Source organism: Styela clava, chromosome 14 (genome assembly GCF_964204865.1).
Source record: "Styela clava chromosome 14, kaStyClav1.hap1.2, whole genome shotgun sequence".
Lineage (NCBI taxonomy): Eukaryota > Metazoa > Chordata > Ascidiacea > Stolidobranchia > Styelidae > Styela > Styela clava.
In genome coordinates, this window is record NC_135263.1 from 269,882 (window position 1) to 290,257 (window position 20,376).

Here is a 20,376-nt window from a genome sequence, read left to right on the forward strand (position 1 = left end):
GTTGAATCAGATCAAAAATGGATGTTTGACCTTTAACCCCAAACATTTTTTCTACAGTTTGTCGCTAATTTTGAGAGCGTTTGTGCGATATTGGATACCGGTACTGTTCAGTACATCTGCGTAAAATTATTGAATAAAAAATACGTTGAACCAGAGAAAAATGGACATACTTTGTCATTAATTTTGGGAGTGTTTTTACGTAGAATTAAGAAAAATACATTAAATTAGAGCAAAATTGGACGTTTGACCATTGACCCCAAACAGTATTTTTATACTCCGTCACTAATTTTGAGAGTGTTTGTTTGACTTTAAATACCGGTACTGTTCAGTACATTCGTGTAAAATTATTGTATGAAAAATACGCTAAATCAGAGCCGTACCTGGCCAGCGTTGGTTCGGAGGCGATCTTTTCGTCCATAACTATTCTCACGGGATTCCTATCACGATATGGTCTTTTTTGCTTCGCATTTTTCGATCAGACCAAATTTTGCAAGCTAGTATTAGTCGACAATTGTGGAGTTATAATATTTTGGCATATTTATATTACTGGATTATTGATTTTAACACAATTTAAACCGATTTACATTGGTGAGCAATTGCAAATTTTCGGCGTGCAAAATTGAATTCGCTCGCGTGCATTTTTGCGCAGCGCTAGCGCCCTCGGGCGTGCACCCGCCATGGAATCCAGTCTGGGTCACATGGAGTGTTTGTTTTATTGAACCAAATGGAGGGAAATTCTTGGAATTTGGATAGTGTGCTGTACTGAGATATACCTACGATGAGTACCTGATCCCGGAATGGCATCAGCGCCGGCGATGAGAAACTGGACTAATGTCATCGATCTCTCTCATATTAAGATCGTCGCAGCGAAAAAATAGCTTTCCGATTTCGGATGCTTTCCTGCATGTCTTGGATGCCAGTTCGTATAGTTTGAAGGGCTCTATTACGTCACTGTGGTCTGTGACGCAATTTTTGGATGGCGTAGTCAGGTGGGGGTTAGGATAGACACATGGAAAATTTGTTATTCTATGCCCACTAGAGGTATGTTAGGTACGAAACTACATGCTGACATGAGACCCGTCAGGAAGTACCGTACCTTATTTCAGATAGCTATGCATTGCAGCATTGGCGTCTCGTGTAGTTTCATACCTGGAGTACTTCTAGTGGTCGTAGCATTACGATTTTTGTACAGGACAATCCTAATTCCACACGACTACTCCATCCAAAAATTAGAACGAGAGAAATAGCTTGCTCGAATTCGGGTGATCATCTTAAATGACAGTGGTATAGTATGAAGGGCCTTATTACGTCACTGTGACGCCTTAGTGGCATAATTTTTGGATGAAGCAATCAGGTGGGGGTTACTGGGTTAGGATTGACATATGCCAAATTGGTTTGCTCCGCCCACTAAAAGTACTTGAGGTAAGAAACTACACAAGACCCATGCATTGATTGGACCTTATTTGCTGTATGGTATTACCGTACCACCAGACTGGATTTCATGGCAGGTGCACGCCCGAGGACGCTAGCGCTCCGCAAGTATGCATGCGAGCGAATTCAATTATGCACGCCGAAAATTTGCAATTGCTCACCAATGTAAAATCGGTTTAAATGCTTTTCAAATAAATAATCCAGTAATATAAAGATGCCAAAAAGTTCCACTCCACAATTGTCGACTAATACTAGCTTGCAAGATTTGGCCTGATCGAAAAATGTGAAGCAAAAAAGACCATATCGTGTTGAGTGATAGGAATTCCGTGAGAATAGTTATGGGCGAAAAGATCGCATCCTTACTGACGCTGGCCAGTTACGGCTCTGACTCGGCGTGTTTTTTTATACAATAATTTTATACAGATGTACTGAAAAGTACCGGTGTCTAAAGTCGCACAAACACTCTCAAAATTAGTGACAAAATATAGAAATAATGTTTGGGGTCAAAGGTCAAACTTCCTTTTTTGCAATGATTTGATGTATTTTTTATCCATTAATACGTAAAAACACTCCTAAAATGAATGCCAAAGTATGTCCATTCTGTTCTGATTCATTGTATTTTTTATCCAATAATATTACGTGGATGTACTGAACAGCAGCGATATCCAAAGTCGCACAAATACTCTCAAAATTAGCGACTGTAGAAATAATGTATGGGGGTCAAAGGTCAAGCGTCTATTTTTGCTATGATTCAACGTATCGTATTTTTATCCGATACCATTAATTTTTCGCAGATACTAATGTCGAAGTCAGTTGCACGCGGCGCAGTTGTTTTGCACGCCGTGAGCTTAAATTGCACCCCAGGAATTCTCATTTGCACGCCGGAATTTCTGATTGCACGCCCGATTTCTAGTTCAAAAGGCCATGAAATCCAGACTGGTCCGTACCATATGATTTTTCTTATACTGATTATATTTTATATGAATAACTGATCTAGCTTCGTGAAGGTACCGGTACCAGATTATGAAGTGAATTTACTCGGCGGTGTGTTGCATCGCGCTAAGCATTGGGGATACGCTGGCCACCACATCTCCGATTACCTTGTGTGGGTTCGCAGGTTCGAATCGCATTCAGCGATGATTATGTCAGTATGTGTGAGAAGATTGCTGTACTCCTCGCTGCCATAGGGTGGTTCACATAACCGCTGGTCGGTCGAGTCTTCCCCGGGATAAATATGTACCGTATTTATTCGATTATAACGCGCAAAATTTTGAACCAAATTTTAGGCAAAAATCAATGCTGCGCGTTATACACGAGGTCTGAGAAATGCGGTATTGAAAATATGGTTTTGAACATCTGAAACGTGCGTGCGCTCGCGCATGCACATTCCAATGCAGGACGATTTCGTGCAAGCACACGCACATGCGATAGCTCAGCATGCGTTAGACATTCCCGCTGCCGACGACAAAGAAGTTGACTGCTGGAGGAAATCTTGAGAAGCCTGGTTTATGTCTTGTTACATCCTGGGTTAAGGCGTCATGGGAGGACATCCCAAAAGAAATGGTCATCAAAAGTTTTTTAAAGACGGGCATTAGCAATAGTATGGATGGTACGGAAGACGACTTGTTGTGGGATTCAAAATCAGGGTCAGAAGAAGAGGTTGAAAGTGATGTTCCCACCGATTGGGACACTGATTTAAACATAACCCAAACAGAAATCGAACAGTTGTTTGGTGAATCAGAGACTGAATCCGATTTTGAAGAGTTTTGAATTACTGTGTGCTTTTAATAAATTTTTGTTCATGCTGTGAGTTGTTACCTTATGTGCTTACCAGTAGTTAGTAGAGAAAAAATAAAAAAAAGAATTTTATACCAATTTTCATTCAAAATTTAAAGGTGCGCGTTATACACGAGTGCGCGTTATAATTGAATAAATACGGTAAATCCTGTTGGACATAACATAAAAACAAAACTTTAAAAACCAGGCTTTCAATGTTTCTGTTCGTACTTTATTATTTATATTTGTCCAATGTGAAATATGTACAATCGCTTCTGTTGGATGGTCGGACAGTCTCGTTCGAAACTCTTCTATTTATCCCTGTAAAATATTGTGTTATTAGTTATTCACATAAACTGCAATCTCCATAGACATTTGGATTGAAAAAGGTTCATCTTTGTCACAGGGCTAAATCTAGTTCTTAGTGTGCTATATATATTATTTCAGTTGAGAACTCGGGACCTTTATTTAAACAGATTTGTATAAAAAGTACAAAATACCAATTTATTAATGATTGCTATTATGTTGAAATACAGTTTGCATTCAAATATAAAGCAATGAAAACTATCCAATATGAAATGGCTGTCCGTGCTGTTATCTCCAAGACAATATTGAAAAGTGCAGAGCGGCATGATTGGTATTTTGATAGGACACATATTCACTCGTTTTACTCTGCCTCGTTAAAAGCAGCTAAAATGTAAGTGGCTACTGTTTTGAAATTTTCCTGTTAGTCGTTGCTCACCCAATTTATCATTTTCTAGGCAAGGGATTTGAATCCAAGAGATGTTACCTGCATTTTCAATTTCATGTTTGATGTAAAATTTGCGACATAGATTGTTTGATTAAAATTTAAAAGTGGATTTCTTACCATATGTATCTCATAATGTATTCCATCGTTCACTGTCATTTAAATTTTTGTATTCTCGTCTTTTCCTGATATACCATAGTATGCCACCTACTGGTAGCAAAAGCCCAATTGTCACCAGAATTCCTGTGGCCACCGATCCACCAGATGGAGTTGCATCACCGAAAATATCACTCACTGTAAAAGAGTGGAATTGTAGGTTATTTTTTCGTGGTTGTTATTAATTTTTACTTTTGCCATTTGAACTTGTGGTTGTGGGGAATGTGTTTAACATTAGGAAACTGTCAGATTAGAATACAAAAAATTGGGGCAATTCATACGGATTCCACACTGAAATCTCTATACAAAAATTCCATTTGGCATTGAAATTTATTTGGCAAAAAGAGTGTTTGTTGCAGAATCAATTTGTACAAGCAGGAAGTTTCCAATGCTCTATGTCAGTTTCTATGATTCCCATACTATGATTGGATAACATTTATAGTTTGTTGTCTATTTTTTATCGTTCTGACTTCTTATTGCCAGTTATTGAAGCATATACTGTCAGTCAGAATGCCCTTTTCCTCGTCGTTTGTTGGTTCTATAAGTGAAAAAGTGAGTCCTTGCATACATACATAGGGCTATCCCAGGTAGAGTAAAACAAGAGGTTTGTCATGCAAATAAGCTGTCTTCTTTTAGTTTGCTCTTTAGGTTGATCAAAATCCTTACTGTGATGTTACTGCCCCACCACTGATTTTCTGATAGATTTTGTTCGGTTCAGCGGTGTAGCGCATCATGCTAAGCATTAGGAATACGCTCGCCACCGCACCTCATGTTTGAATCCCATGCGCGTATAGTTATGTGCGGGATGATTGCTGGACTTATCGCCGCCTTAGGGTGGTTCACGTAATCACTGGTCGTTACGGCTTCCTCCACCATCAAGCCCAAATAAATAACTAGCTAATCCCATACCCGACATGGACTGATAAACGGACTAGAGGCCGTGGATCGCCACATGAACAAATGCAATTAAAGAAACTAGATCAGATTACTTATCGGGCTATATCACTTTCCACTTTTCCAACCTAACATAAACAGAAAATATTATTTGTCATAGTAATAAATGGATGAAACAAAGTATTGCAATTAGAAAAAGTTACAAATTCTATTGGAAAAAAGTATTGGTGTGACTCAACAGCTACAAATCGATTCTATTTATAGAACTGGCGTTTTTGCTGGCTCAAAATTTGCCTTTTTTCCCTCGTGTTCTCTCAAAAACGTCACCTTTAAATAATTGTTACCGATAACTTTTCATTTATGACTAGGGATGTCCGTATCCGAATACTAAACTATTCTAGAATGCTTCTGAAAAAACATTTCGAATATCGTTTAAACTAAATTACTAGAACCAAAATAATACTTCACAAGTGTTTCAGTAACTTTATTTCCCAACATAAGTGGGTGATATGAACATGTGACATAGTCTGTCAAACTAAACTGATGCGAATCACTGGAGCATTTTCTGAGAAAGTTATTTCTCTGAATTAAAGAAAACATACTGTTGCCATCACAAGCTTCTAATCAGGGCTGGGAAGCTGATTCTTAATCACAGTGGCTTTGGCTACAGCTCCAGGGACCACAGTTCCTTTTTAGAGCTCCTGAAGTATGTGCATGGCTCACAACCTGAACCCTAAACTGGTACACATAATAATGTTCATGTTGTGCGGCACAGTGCCGTATGACTGTACTAGTACCGTAGCCTACTGGCACAGATAAACTCCGATTCCATTAGGCTACCGGTACGGTACTGCTGCACTGCTATTCAAGCAAACGACACCGTACCCATCTTTACCTTTAAAACTTCCACCGTGCGTTATGCAGTTATGATAAACTCGCAATAGAAAACTAATCACTTCCATAACAGAGATACCGGTTGCCTGCACCGTCAACATCAGATTGTCGGCAATAATCGCACAAGTCTGGACATGCCCGTTTCGTCACGCTTGATAGAAAGCAGAGGTCACTATGGTTCACGCGACGGTCGATTCAGCACTTACTAACGTACTTTGAAAAAAAAATACCGAAAAAGATCGTGCGCGACGTCGCAAGTTTTATACATGTTAAATTACGATTAACCGAAATTGGAAAAAACTATTCGAATACAGCTCTAAACGAAAACGAAACGGAAACGATAAGGACATCCCTATTTATGACCATGCATGAAATGAATAATTACATGTCACCGGGCAATAGGAGAGACCTTTTTACAGCAAAGAAAGCCATAGAAACATGTTTTTGCTTGCCCGGTGAAAAACGCGGTGCAAAGGTGTTAGTAAGGCGCATTATGTAGCAAATTTTAGCGATTCATAAATTGGCCGAAAAACGCTTCGAATAATTTGCGATTGATTCGATTTCGAATATTCGGTTCGCTTGGACAGCCCTAATAATAATACTTTCAATATGCCTGAAACTATATCTCACATCCAGGATATGTCAGTGCGAATGTTTTCAGTGATTTTCCTTCCTTGTTTTCTGCCGTGCAACGAAACGTTCCGTAGTCTGAGTCCAGTGTTGAGTTGAAGAATAGTGAACCGTTCTGCAGCTGCCATATGTGGGGAGGGGGATCCACCTAAGCGAAATGTGAAGCATAATCGTACTTTGCAAATATGAGGCTTACTGTAGTTACTCAATTGAAAAGTATTGTGACATCTTTTAATTGCTGCGTCACATAATCTCCACATTCTGAAATAATATTTTAGAACAGTGGTCTTTAGGTTTTTATGTACTGTTGCCCTTAACAGCACGCTGTGCATCATTTTTGACATTTACAATTGCCACATGACGCTTATACAGACGGCCTCCTGGTTTTGACCCCCCTTCCTATAGAAGACAATTTGATCTGTTTGGGTGCATACGAATATCTGGACACCCCTGCCTGTTAGTGCCATTAACAGATCAAGATGGTGAAATGAATGCTAATTAGTGATTCTCCATCTAATTAACACCTTTTCATTTTATCAGCTCAACTACTATGGATAACTTCATAGTCTGACGCGTTTGTTCTTAGGAGAAGCCAAGCATATATTATATTTTGAATGTTTGAGATCAGAATCATTGTTTATGGAAAGTTGCAAATCAGAGTGATTGGTTTTTCAGACTTCAGAACTGAATTTTTGGTTCAGCTTAGGATACATTGTTAAATTGAACTTTTCTTACCGTATATCCTCGCATATGAGCTGACCCCCGAAAACGCTGAATTTATATAAAAAAAAAATATGCCAACCCTACAAATCAGACACTCTTATCATGAGAACTTAGCATGGCTTGAGTTGAAGCTGTTGGATTAAAGTTAGCATAATGTCATTTTGTGTGATCAGAGTTATGCGCGCTTTGAACTCAGCTTATTTGCAAGGATATACGGTAATCAAAGATTTGGATTATCGAAAAAAATTGATTATGAAATGACTAAAATATTCGATTTATTTTAGACATCCTCGGGTCATGTTTTTCTTACCTTGCCTATCTCATCATACTTTGTCAACATGGTCCCATGTCCGTCAGTCCAAGTGATTGTTGGATCTGGCGACCCTTGCCCAGGCTTGCAATCTAATGTCAAGTAATTACCAACAGATACTGATACAGTGACATTGTGCTCTTTGAACCTTTAGTGTTAGATAGATGGACTGTTATTCTTTTTTAAAGTTTTTATACTCATGTCCTCGCATTTTAGGATGAAACAATTTCTCAAATTGAGTTTGTGAATCGGGACTGTAAGACCGTGGAAATGCCTCGTATGTACACAAACAAGTATTCTATTATTCCGAATACATTCTGAAGCAATAGTTTGTAATATGGGATACCGAATAAAATCTAAATTCCGTCATGTTCAACAATTTTTTTTTAATTTTATAAAAAGAGATTTGTTATCAATCATATTTATTCATAAACAAACTAATCTTATACTCGACATGAACTGCTAATTGGACAAGAGGCCATGGTTTGGCATAGGTCCAAGCCGCCATTTCAGTCTTCCTCTCTCTTGTGATAAATCTATAGGTCCTATCCCTAGGGCAAAAACATTCGCCGCCGAACATTCCGTTTCCAAATATTGGTTTCATTTTGCCTAAACTTGTCATATTTGTGCAGAATCTCACTTTGATTCCTACTACAATCAAGAATTTGCAATATTGTATAAAACTATTTTTTAATTTATTTGCATACTCAATTTATTCTGTTCACCCCATAGAGATCAAATGTTGCACTAACCTTGGTGGTTTACACACAAAATATTTCTGTTCAATGGCTGATATCTGTATTCCTGCATGAGTGTGTGGTGAAGCGCATTCTCCAATGAGTTGGTGTTCTTTCATATTGACCAACTATTGTATGAGAAATATTTGATCCATTCAAAAACGACTGTGACCCCCGACGAAAATCTGGCACGCCAACTGCTACTTAAACTATATTGAATTATGGGTACTGCCGTAGTATGTGTACCAGGTTAGGGTTAGGTCATGATTTTATTCCGATTTCCCTTATTTTAGTTCTATTACTAACTAGTTCGTGGACTGTCTGTGTTAGGCAAATGGACATCCCCCCTGCCCATAGGTTTCCGTCCCTTTACACAACTTGATGTAAAGTAGGCGAACAAAATTGGTTAACCTCCATATTGGTACACATACTTCTGAAGCGCCGAATTATGTTCATCGAACATATTAAAAATTACCTGCCATAGCTTGAGCCAGGAGAGGTCGCAGTCACAAATCATTGAATTGTTGCTCACATCCACTAGATGGAGCTGTTGATTATTTTCGAACGTTATTGGCCCAAGCATTGTGAGATGATTGTGTGAAATGTTCAATGTCTCAAGTTCGAAAAGCTATAAAACAAAATGTAGTTAAACTAGGGCAGGGTTTGGCAGCATCTTCCCAACTAGACTTTCTTAATTAACCATAATTGTCTCATGAGGGAGAAAAGCCAACAAGACAGCTTAATCATATCCATCCAACTCATACCATATCCATCCAACTTTATGATTGCAGCAAATACAAGTATTCAATTCCGATAATTTGGCATTTTTGTCTGTATTGGTTGATTGAAGTTTTGATATTAATCCTCAGTTACGTATCAACTAAATACTTTTATGATTCAAATGAATAGTGTTTACTTAGGTTTACAGACTTATGTACCATGGACTTTTCTGATATCAAGGCGATTTCAGTTCTGATTTTGTTTTAGTTGTTTAAAAATAGTAACATGTATATACGTAAGATTTATAGTGTGATTTAGAGTTTTCAAAGTGAAAGTATTGTATGGTATAGAAACATCTGTGAACCTTTACTTACACTGAATACTGTATGCGCAGGAAAAGCTGAGAGTTCGTTTTGCGACAAATCGAGCGTATTCAGATGATCGTTGGAGTGAAATGGCGATTCTTGTAGATTATGAAGCCCGATATTAACGAGAGAGAGTTCCCGCAGGTTGGCGAGTCCGAAAAAATCATTTCGATGTAGTCTGAGTAAAAAATGAGAGTGATTTAATAATACTGTGTGACTAAGTAGGCCTACATAAAATAGATCATCTTTTTATGAGCAAACATTACTATGTAATGAGAAAAAAACCTTAGCTTATTTGCAAGCTCCTATTTTTTGACTCTTTTAGAGCGTGCGAGATTCGAGTAAAATAGGTTAAAAATGAAGCTTCGGACTGGAGCCACAGTTGAAATATGCTGTGGAACTGGAGCCATTGTGATTTCAAACCAGCTTTATCCCTTTTCAAAACTTCTCCATTGGCTTATATACCAACATTTTGATCCCGGTGTTGTCATCCATTGTAAGTTTCCTCAGTTTCCTCAACTGAGCCAAAGCACTGGACGGAATCTCTTGCAAACTGGTTGATTTGATCATCAGTTCTGTCAGGTTGGTCAAAGGCTTGAAAGTATCTGCAGCTGCGTATAAAGTGTGTGTTCATTAGTGCTTTCAGCATATCGTTATTATACACTGGTATCAGCCAAACCACGGGTGGCTCAGTAGTTGGTGCATAACGTTAGGAATACTCTTCAAATAATTAACATAGACTATTTTATAAAATAATATTTTCAAATATGAAACATTGGATATAATAGATTAACTGAAGAATCTCCACCTCCCCCCCTCCTCCGAACCCGTCTGGGGTGGAGATTCTTCAGTTGATCCCGTTTTCCAACTGAAGAATATCCCCCGACCCCAACCCACCTAGGCCGATAATACCTGTTGATCCTACATTTGACCTGGACTAAATATTTGGTAGGGGGGTGGAGATTCTACAGTTGGGTACCTTAGGGGGGGGGGATACTTCAGTTGATCTGATATAATCTCTAGTCTAGGTCATGCATGTCATGTTCTATATAGATATGAAGTTTTATAAAGCCTTGGGAACCTGTTGTTATGTCTTATGAGAAATATAGCCCTTGGTATTGGTGTTACAACCAAGACTGCAAAGTCTAGAAAATTTGCTCTTGGTCACATGGCTTAAAGCCATTAAAAATAAGAACTCCATGTCAAAGTGAATTAGCTCCGAACTCCAGGAAAGCGAAATTTTTACTTCAAAAACGTTGAAGTATGCAAGCTACTTTAATTATCTGTTAAGAAAGTTCAGTCAACCCAATACTTTATTTTCCGTTATTAATTCAGACTCTGAGTAGTATGACCCCAATATCAATGAAATCGTGCCAAACACTGATCCCGCAAACTTAGTTATAACCGTGAATCAGTCCTTACCAATTCTTTGTAGATTTTTCCACTTTTCAATGCAGAGTCGTTCAAGCGTGTCCAGCTTTGGAAACGAGGCTGGTGTAAGACTATTCAGCGATAAATCTTCCAATACCAAGTGATTGAGTGAGTGAAGCGTTGACATTGCTTTCCTTGGAATATAACGCAGTCGATCGCTTCCCCCTAAATCAAAAGCAAAATAACATTTTATCACCTGTAATAATTGCTTACCACAGTATTGGATATGTGCTTGAGGTAATGATTAAAAATTTTATTCGTTATTTCAAATTCTAGATTTGGAATGGTTTCATTTAATTTTTGAAAGTACGAAACCGATACTCCCGTAGTGCGTGTACCAGGTCAGGGCATAATTTTATTCCGATCTTTCTTACTTTAGTTCTATTACGAGTCGGGGACTGTCTGTGTTGACCAAGTGAATATACCCCCTGCCCATAGGTTTCAGTCCCTTTACACAATTTGATGTAAAGTAGGCGAACAAAGTTACCTCTTTATTGGTACACACACTTTTGGAGCACCACAAAACCAATGTATCATTGTCTATCTGTAACTTTTGTGCATTAACAAATCGTAGCCCATTGAATGTCGATTAATCCCTCGATGTGATGACTGTGACCTGCAACATTTTTGTTGCAATGCATTGTACAAGTTTTGAAAGTGGAAAAGGGAGTAAGTAGTTCCGAGCGACCATTAAGTTTGTCAGGAGATAGTGGTGAGAGCCTGAAAATATGAGTTTACCTAAAAATAATTCCTCCAAACTTTCCAATCCATTGAAAGCACTTGCTGATATTTGGGTCAGTTCCTTGTTTTCTTTTAAATTCAGCATCTTCAGTGAATTGAGATCCTGGAACGGCGATTCGAGAAGATTCTTGAGTTTCGTAGATGAAAGATCGAGATTCTGTAGGCTTTCGAGACCTGGATGGGAAACCAGCTGATTGTGGTTCTTGTGTAGTTTCATATCTAAAGTACTTCTAGTAGGCGTAGCATAACGATTTTTGCACATGTCAATCCTAACCTCCATATTTTACACCCTGACTACGCCATCCAAACATTACGTGACTACGACATCACAATCACGTCATGGAGCTTGTCAAAGTATACCTACGATCGCCTGAGATGGCATTTGCGCCGACTATAAAGAACTCTCTAACGGCAGCGATCTCTCCCTTATCGGGATTGTTACGACGAGAAAACGAGAGAAATAGCTTGCTCGATTTTGGGAGATTGTCTGCGCGTCTTGCATGACGGTTCGTATAGTTTAAAGGGCCTTATTATGTCACCGTGACATTGTAGTGCTGTAATTTTTGGATGACGCAGTCAGGTGGGGGTTGATAATAAGATTATGCAAAAATTGTTATGCCACGCTCACTACAAGTACTTGAGGTGCGAAACTACACTAGAACGCAGATTGTGTCAGTGGCTGAGATGTTTGAAATTATTGGCTTTTTCATTAAAACAAATTTTCGGACCAAAATCGGTTTTGTTCAGTTACTAGTGTTGGGTAGAAGGCAGTAGACTCAGAGTCAAGCCTAGTCAGAGGTCATTCAAGTGTACTCCTGTAGTATGTGAACCAAGATGGCGGACACTGGAACGTATTATGTATACCTGGTTAGGGTTAGGCCATAATTTTATTTCAACTTTCCTTAATTTAGTTTTATTACGAGTTCGGGCACTAGCCAAGCGACTCCCGTAGTATATATGTACCTGAAATTATGACCTAACCTGGTACACATACTACGTTCCTGTGTCCGCCATCTTGGTTCACACACTACGGGAGTACTCATTCAAGTGAGTCAGAGGTCAAGCGCTGAGTTGAGTCTGACTGGCGGTCAGTTGAGTACGAGTCCGACTCATTTCATATAGATGATTCAAATCACTCTGGGTTTTTATTAATGGTGACACACATTCAACCCAAGCCGATGTCTCCAGTCCAGTTATAACACTGGAAGTTACTTACCAGAAAATGCACCGTTATCTACTGATTTGAGATTAGTTTTTGACAAATCAAGCGTGACAAGGTTTTTCATATTGCTAAATGTTCCTGCAGCGATTTTCTCAAGTTCTCCCCCACTCAGATCCAGTTGTTGCAGGGATTCTGCCAGACCTTGGAAATCTTCCTGAGAAATTGTTTTAATTCTGTTCTGTGGAAGTGAGAGGAATGCAGTGGTGGTTGGCAGACCTGATTAAAATAATAATGCAGTAATTAAATTTCACTTTGAGAAAAATTGCCTAAAGCAAGGGCACAGGCACTCACTCTCAAGTAGAGGAAACTCATCTTCGGAATGAAGTTACGCAAGACCACAAAAATGCGAAGAGATTTGATCCTTATACATAACTTTAAAAATCAGTAACTTTGAGGGATAAACAAATTATAGAAGTTGTTATACATGAGAATGAAGAAATTAAAGGTTAAGTAAGAGTGAAATGTTTAGCACCAAACTCCTCAAATATCTATAACATGCTGCCCCTATGTCCCTCTCCCCCCATTCACACGCACCTATGTGTATGTCTAGTGCCGACATTGGCAAACTACAGCCTGCGGGCCAATCCGACTCGTTAGGTAATTCAATGTGGCCTACCTGATGCCGCGACAAACCAAACTAAAACCAATATTTGATGTTTTAGCTAAAAAATAGCTCAAGGAATTTGTTGAGATTGCGATTAAATTTAGTTCTGGCACGTGGCTATTGTTTTCCACTTTAGCTTTTGCAACACTGTAAATATTGTTTATGAAATGTAACTTTGTATGTTACACTCACATGGCCCGCCAGTCTAGATGTGCAAACCTTTTGCCCCTGGTCCAAATACCTCGCCCACCCCTGGTCTGGTGCATTGTTTCTCTGGTCTGGTGCATTGTTTAGAAAATAAATTTTGAATTAGAATCTGACATCTAGCAAGCTCACATGAAAAATTTAATCTCAGATGTTGTGTGGAATTTGACGTAAACCTTGTCAAATGAACTAAATCTGATAGATTGGTAAGAAATTTATTGATACTCACCCATTGGAATGAGATCCACATTCTCACAGATGACGAAACTTTCCTCACATGAACATACTGCTGGGCAACTCTCTGATGAAACAATACCTATTGTTTGAGTGATTATGACACAATAGATAAACAAGGGAAGCATGTCTTCTGCAGTGTTATTTGTCTCTGCGACTGCTTTATTAAATTGTTTATAAATTTTGATGTCTGTATTTTTATTGCATGTAAATGAAAGGCTGAATTAGGTGGCTTTCCTCGTTCACTTTTTACACAAGTGGCTCCTTGAAGGAAAAATCATTCTCAAATATCCAGAAATGAAATGAATCGAGTATAAATAATTAGGTACATCATACTTCCTAAATACTTTTTTTAAGAAGATTCATACTGTTTTTTTTTTTGGAAATTTATTATTTTGAATAATTGAAGTCTCGAAAATTATCCAAAAGCCCACATAAAATTTCTAAAAACTATAAAAAGCAGAAAACGTCTGTCCTACATCTCTAGATTTAAACTCATCCAATATACCTTAACTTTTATGATTTGAACTATTGCAAGGCAACCAGTTCGAATTCCGTTCTATGAATCTCACACCATCATTTACATTAGTCATCTGATCGATTTATTAAATTAATAAGTGTTGTCAAAATTATTTGAAGAGTGCTTGAAACTATGTAGTTGATATACAATGTAATTAGGTTTGTTTTGAAGTGGGCGGGATAAAGTGAGGATATGGTGACTGGTAAAATGATAATTTTTTCATGCTTTTGACTGAGATGTGTATCTTCGATGTCATCGTGGTTCTTGTCCAGCGCACCAACTACAAAGTCAAACATTTATGCCACAAGCAATGTTAGTATTTTGGCATTCGACCCTTCACCCTAGTATTTCATGTTAGATTTTTCACTTTTATATGACCTAATGATAGGACATTTCATAGGTCTCGCTGCTCGATAAGCAATACTGGTTTATCGCATCCCCTTTCACCTGGAATGCATCTTTTTTTTTGTTGTGTATGTAAAAATGTGTATTTTCAAGATAGTGGTAAAATGATTACTGATCAACGTCCCCCACCCTTAAGTTGAAGTGAATTAATAAATATTTATTCTGTGAAGAAAATGAATTACTATTTTGTTCTGTTAGTCATGTTGTCCATCTATTATAAAAACAGCATTTCCAGAAATTTTGCCAATGAATTTGCATTTAGATAACTTTTGCTGGTTCAATGCGTTCCTCATCAATCGGTCCTAGTCATAGACATTGTAAATTGATGAAATAAGCAATGCAGGATTTAGATTAGATGTTTGACGATGTTTGTTTTTCAAATTACAGGCACTTAGAAGTAAACTAGGTTAAGAATCATGTTGTAGGTGACCCACCAATGTGATGAATTCACCATGCCTTGCTGTGCCGAGACGTTTGCAAAGTTCATTCACTAAAGCACAGTTGAAGACGTACTGTGACAAACTCGGTGTCCCATTGCAGGCTTCTGAAGCGAAAATAAAACAAGCATATTATAAAAAAAGTTTATTGCATCATCCTGATCGTAACCAAGGCAACAAACAATCTGTGAAACTATTTGCTGAAATCAATGAAGCGTATCAAGCGTTGCTAAGTGATCGAAGAGATTCAAACGAATCGCAGGATTTTTCGAATCGTTGGAAATTTAAATCAAATACTGAGTTCCGGACATGGCAAGGTCGTAGAACTGAAACTAAAAGGTTTGTGCTGATAATAATTGCATGTCTTAAGCCTATGTTATATATGATACCCATTTACCTCATTTGCTCTGAAGAAGGCCCTGTACAAGCATTCACTGATGTCTAGCGATATGAATAAAGCTAATATTTTGAAAGGACCAGAATGGGATCTTTTTGATTCGCACCCTAGTTGGGGATTGGATGCCTGTAATGCTAGCATAGGTAAATCTGGGAATGGTGCCTCAAACTTCATTCCTGCCAAATAAATTTACAAAATTTTATATCACAAGTACTTTTTTCACTAGAAAATAAGAATATTTTTAAATTTACTGTTTCGCTTTTTGTGAGGGGTTTGGGCTCTCTGTCCCTTCAAAATAACAATGTTATACAAATTTGTCCAATATTTTGTAATTATCACAAGCATCTTGTCAGTGCAGAGTTTTAAATTCTCAATGATATGAGCAGAAATATTTTTCCACTCATAACTCATCTTTTTTTGGGGTCAAGGTTCATCATGGCAGAATGTTGTTGCTTGTCCATGCCTGAATCAATCAAACGATAGATTTCATAAACACTTTAGGTAGCAAGACTTCTGATTTGTTTCCATTATCACAAATGTGATATATAAGTACTTTTTCTACTAGAAGTTGAGAAAATTTTTAAGTTTAGTTTTTCGCTCTTTGCAAGCAGTTCGAGCTCTTTGTTGCGTCCAAATAACTTTCTGCTTTAAATATCTCAGAAAATTTTATACAATTGCTCTCGAATTTATTTAAAGTTATTATCACAGGACTTTTGGCAGTGCAGAGTTTTGAATTCTCGAAGATATCATCAGAAAGATTTTTCTTTTTTATTCTGGTAACTCTTTTTTGCAGGGGTCAAGGTTCGTCATGGCAGAATGTTCATCCAGACGACGATCAACAATCACGTGACAACTACATGGAAACGTCTAACGATACACGGTCTGGTTGGTACGGACGATTCTATGCACAAAGTGTTGCTCGAGACTTTGCAATTCACCGAGCAGAGAGAGCGAAAAGAACTAGCCAGCCGGAACCAAAACCAAATAATGAATCTTGTGTGGTCATGTAGCAGTGGTTGTTGGAATATTTCGAAAAATTATATTTATATATTTCAATATTTATCAAACCAGTTCGCGCCATCTTGATCAGTACCTGATCATTTCATGTTGTTTTTAAAATTTTAGTAAATTCTACTCTTCTTCTAAATAAGTACTTGTAAGATGATTCTTATATTATTTTTATTTCAATAAACCTCACGCAACACACTCGTCAATTCAAGTCAAAAGCAGGAATGTGGAGTAACAAAAATTGATACCCCACTCCAAGGCATATGGAAAGCAATCTTGGCTCATGGTTGACTAGAACAGGGGTGCACAACACAAATGAGGATACGTGCCAAATTTTTCAAAATAATCTTGTCGCTTGCCACACACAATTGTGGTATTGTAAATGAACTCCCGCAAAACAAACAAATTGCAATAACAATACATAATAACGGATATCTATTTATTGAAACAATTTAAAGTCCTGAAAAACTGCTGATTTTGATAAAAACGTGATATTTTAATGTATATCATAAATTATTTTTTAAACCGTTCGCGTGCCACGTTTGAGCATTTGGCGAGCCAAATTGGGCACGCGTGCCCCGTGTTGTGCACCCCTGGACTAGAATATTGGCTCCAATCCCAGCTGCTTTAAATTTGATGAATTTGTAGGTAATTTGACTTCATGTTGCAATTATTTAAGCTCTATCCCTTATTCTGAGAACCCTACATTCGCATATGATGAATCGTATCTGTGTGCCGGGTGAACCTGATATCAGTCTGATGAAAATTTGCTAAATTTAACGTGTTCAATGATATCTCCCATTTGCTCTTACTTTGTTCCTTCCCATATGAGAAATCACTGTGCATAATTTCAGTACGGAAGTCACTGGTATACATACTACGTTCCGGTGTCTGCCATCTTGGTTCACATACATCGGGAATGCGAAATTTGTAGAGAAGTTATTGATAGATAGATTTTAGAAATGTAAAACACCATTGAACTTTTTATTTTTTATTTAAAGCCGATACCAATTCTGCAGAATCACTTTAAATTCTTAAAAAGCAAAAAACAATAATATTGTATTTGATGGTTTTGAAAATTCCTGTCTTTTGCATGGCATTGTCAGCAGTTATATTATGAATTTGATTTCATATTAAATATTGCCATTTTTGTCCGAAAATATGTTTGATACTCTGATAAATTTCTCTGTTTGGTTATTCTGTTACTCATAACTAAACCACATCATCATTGCTAAGTGCCCAGATTTGAAATCTTTGAAAAAATTGTTTCTCTCAGTAGTGTAGTACTTTAATGGTGTAAGCATAACAATGAATTGAGATACTTTAACTGAATAATATCAGTTTGAACATTCATGTCCTATACCCCGAATTAGTTTCAATTCAAACCAAATGATTGACTGGATCTCAGTCTAGTTTTAGCCTTTCTTCAAAAAGCTGACTTGCCTTGACAGTGAAACACTCCATAAGGTGTTGTGAATTTTCTTCTATGAAATATATATTTATTCTACTTCCTCTGCCTTGTTTTATTTTAAATTTCTTTTGGAATAAAAGTATGTTTTTGAGTGAAATATGTTGAGTTACTTGCACGCACTTCTGTCCCAGGGCAAACTACAAAGCTGTCAATAAGCCAGTCAGGATTCTGCCACTCAAGTATTTAGATGAAGGTTCAGAAATTATTTGGGATCAACTTTTATAAATAGCGTGGTTATTTGCAACTACGTGTTCGACTAATTTTGAAAGATTTTTGACTAATCTGAAGAAAGGGATCCAGTGACAGGTCACAACCAGGCACCTTGCCATGAGCCATTACTATTAGTTTGAAAGTATAACGTTCTCTAAGTCTAGATAAACCTGTTTTTTACTTCAAATTAATCTATGTGAAAGACCGGGTGTATTGAGTATCAAGTGACTTTGGCAGTAATTTGTTGGCAAGTGTTTTCATTGACTTGGAGTCTATAGGAAAAGTGATTTGAACCGTGTCACCAGAATCCTCAATGCTACATAGCACCAAAACTAGTTAGTGATTTGTATTTTCGAGTTAATAAACCAGTTATTTCAATCAAATTTATTCTATGAATCTGCTAACAAATCAGACCAGTTAGTTGGAATGAAACATCCGCCTCCAAGCCTCTTAAAACATTTAAAAAAATCTGTCCCATCACTCGGGCCATTCACAATTTTTTCAGTTCAGATGATTTTAGAGGGAATCTATGAAAGGTACTGGTTGGGTCTTTGACTCAACTTGCGTCCTTTTTTTCAAAGACTGAGGTATCTTTGGATTATTGGAAAAAAAGTTAACACACCATTTCCCAGTAGGATTACCGGTAATGCTGTATTGAAACAAAATGTGAATCCACAATCTTGTTGCAGCACAAATGAGTAACTCGTGTTGATGTTAATTGCTGTTTTCCAGCAACTTTGCTGAGATTAGACTCAATACCCTGTTTGATGTCTGGAGACTTCTACCATTGATGTAGCCGTGACATACCTAGTAGCGGCCCTATCTTTTGGAGGAGGGTTGGTAGCATAAAAGTCATATTGGGGATGGCAAAATAGGGATGGCGAAATACGGTCGAAAGGTGGCAGATTAGGGATGGCGAAATAGGGACGAAAAGCCAAATTGGGGATGGCAAAATGCGGTCGAAGCGTGGCAGATTAGGGATGGCGAAATACGGTCGAATGGTGGCAGATTAGAGATGGCAAAATGCGGTCGAAGCGTGGTGGCAGATTAGGGATGGCAAAATGCGGTCAATGAGTGTCAGTTTTTGCCAAATCGACTGTCATAATGCGCTGTTTAGTATACAGATAACAATAAACAATTGCCTCAAAATTACAAAGAAATATGGCCAAAGTGTTTAGATTTGGGGCTGATGAAATGGATTAGTACCTGTCAAATTCGGGCTGGGAAAACACAGTCGATGAGTGTCAAAATGGGATGGCGAAATGGGGTCGAAGCGTGGCAGATTAGGGATGGCGAAATGCGGTCGAAGCGTGGCAGATTAGGGATGGCGAAATACGGTCGAAGCGTGGCAGATTAGGGATGGCAAAATGCGGTCGAAGCGTGGTGGTAGATTAGGGATGGCGAAATACGGTCGAAGCGTGGCAGGTTAGGGATGGCAAAATACGGTCGAAGCGTGGCAGATTAGGGATGGCGAAATGCGGACGAAGCGTGTCAAATTGGGGGTGGCGAAATAGAGTCGATTCCTGTCAGGTTAGAGATGATGAAATATGGTCGATGCGTGTCAGATTAAGGAGGGCGAAATAGGGCAGTGGGTTGACGGGTGTCATGTTAAGGATGGCGAAATGCGTGTCAGATTTGGAAACGAACATTGTCAAATTTAAGGAACTAATCTGATCAGTGTTTCACATTTTAAAATTCATTTAAAAGGTATTGTCCGATTTTACATCGTGTCTTTATTTTATGATTAATTTTAATGTTTTATATATTATTACATTTTTCTCATCAAGTTTTGAACATTTTTTTTATATTTTTCTGATTAATAATTTTAATACAATCTTTTAATGTTTAATATATTATTACGTTTCTCTCATCAAGTTTTGGGTACTCCTGAAGTATGCGCACCAAGATGTCGCACAACCTGAACCCTAACCTGGTACACAACCTGAGTTCAGGTTGTGCGCCAGCTTGTTGCGCATATTTCAAGAGGTCTGCATTGGCTGGCATAGCATTGTGGATCGTGCCATCATTTATGAGGTCATATGTTTTATCTCTTTCGTCATGGAAATTTCAATTTTTCCCTGGTATTATTGTCTCTACTCATTCTCCGT

General features: G+C 37.9%; 2 protein-coding genes across 2 annotated transcripts; one reads left to right on the forward strand and one right to left on the reverse strand.

Moving 5' to 3' along the window:
* Positions 1-3,417: 3,417 nt before the first annotated feature.
* On the reverse strand, positions 3,418-14,137 carry LOC120341647 (uncharacterized). Its single transcript, XM_039410202.2, has 12 exons — positions 13,816-14,137; positions 12,773-12,994; positions 11,554-11,730; positions 10,807-10,980; positions 9,854-9,995; positions 9,394-9,562; positions 8,775-8,927; positions 8,315-8,427; positions 7,563-7,710; positions 6,530-6,677; positions 4,076-4,249; positions 3,418-3,528 (listed from the first exon to the last, which is right to left on the reverse strand). Exons 1-11 carry the CDS (start codon positions 13,946-13,948, stop codon positions 4,086-4,088), a joined length of 1,743 nt encoding a protein of 580 aa, XP_039266136.2. The 5' UTR covers positions 13,949-14,137; the 3' UTR covers positions 3,418-3,528; positions 4,076-4,085.
* Positions 14,138-15,118: 981 nt separating this feature from the next.
* Positions 15,119-18,155, forward strand: LOC120340688 (uncharacterized). Its single transcript, XM_039409026.2, has 2 exons — positions 15,119-15,521; positions 16,373-18,155. Exons 1-2 carry the CDS (start codon positions 15,187-15,189, stop codon positions 16,587-16,589), a joined length of 552 nt encoding a protein of 183 aa, XP_039264960.2. The 5' UTR covers positions 15,119-15,186; the 3' UTR covers positions 16,590-18,155.
* The last annotated feature ends 2,221 nt before the right edge of the window (positions 18,156-20,376 follow it).

What these genes read in the sequence shown, in the direction of transcription:
- LOC120340688 (XM_039409026.2), top strand. Translation starts at nt 15,187, where the DNA reads ATGAATTCACCATGCCTTGCTGTGCCGAGACGTTTGCAAAGTTCATTC. An exon ending in CGTAGAACTGAAACTAAAAG is followed by an intron (nt 15,522 to 16,372) that starts GTTTGTGCTGAT and finishes TCTTTTTTGCAG; the next exon opens with GGGTCAAGGTTCGTCATGGC.
- LOC120341647 (XM_039410202.2), bottom strand. Translation starts at nt 13,948, where the DNA reads ATGCTTCCCTTGTTTATCTATTGTGTCATAATCACTCAAACAATAGGT. An exon ending in CCTGGCTCAAGCTATGGCAG is followed by an intron (nt 8,428 to 8,774) that starts GTAATTTTTAAT and finishes CTCATACAATAG; the next exon opens with TTGGTCAATATGAAAGAACA. An exon ending in AGTATGATGAGATAGGCAAG is followed by an intron (nt 6,678 to 7,562) that starts GTAAGAAAAACA and finishes CATTTCGCTTAG; the next exon opens with GTGGATCCCCCTCCCCACAT.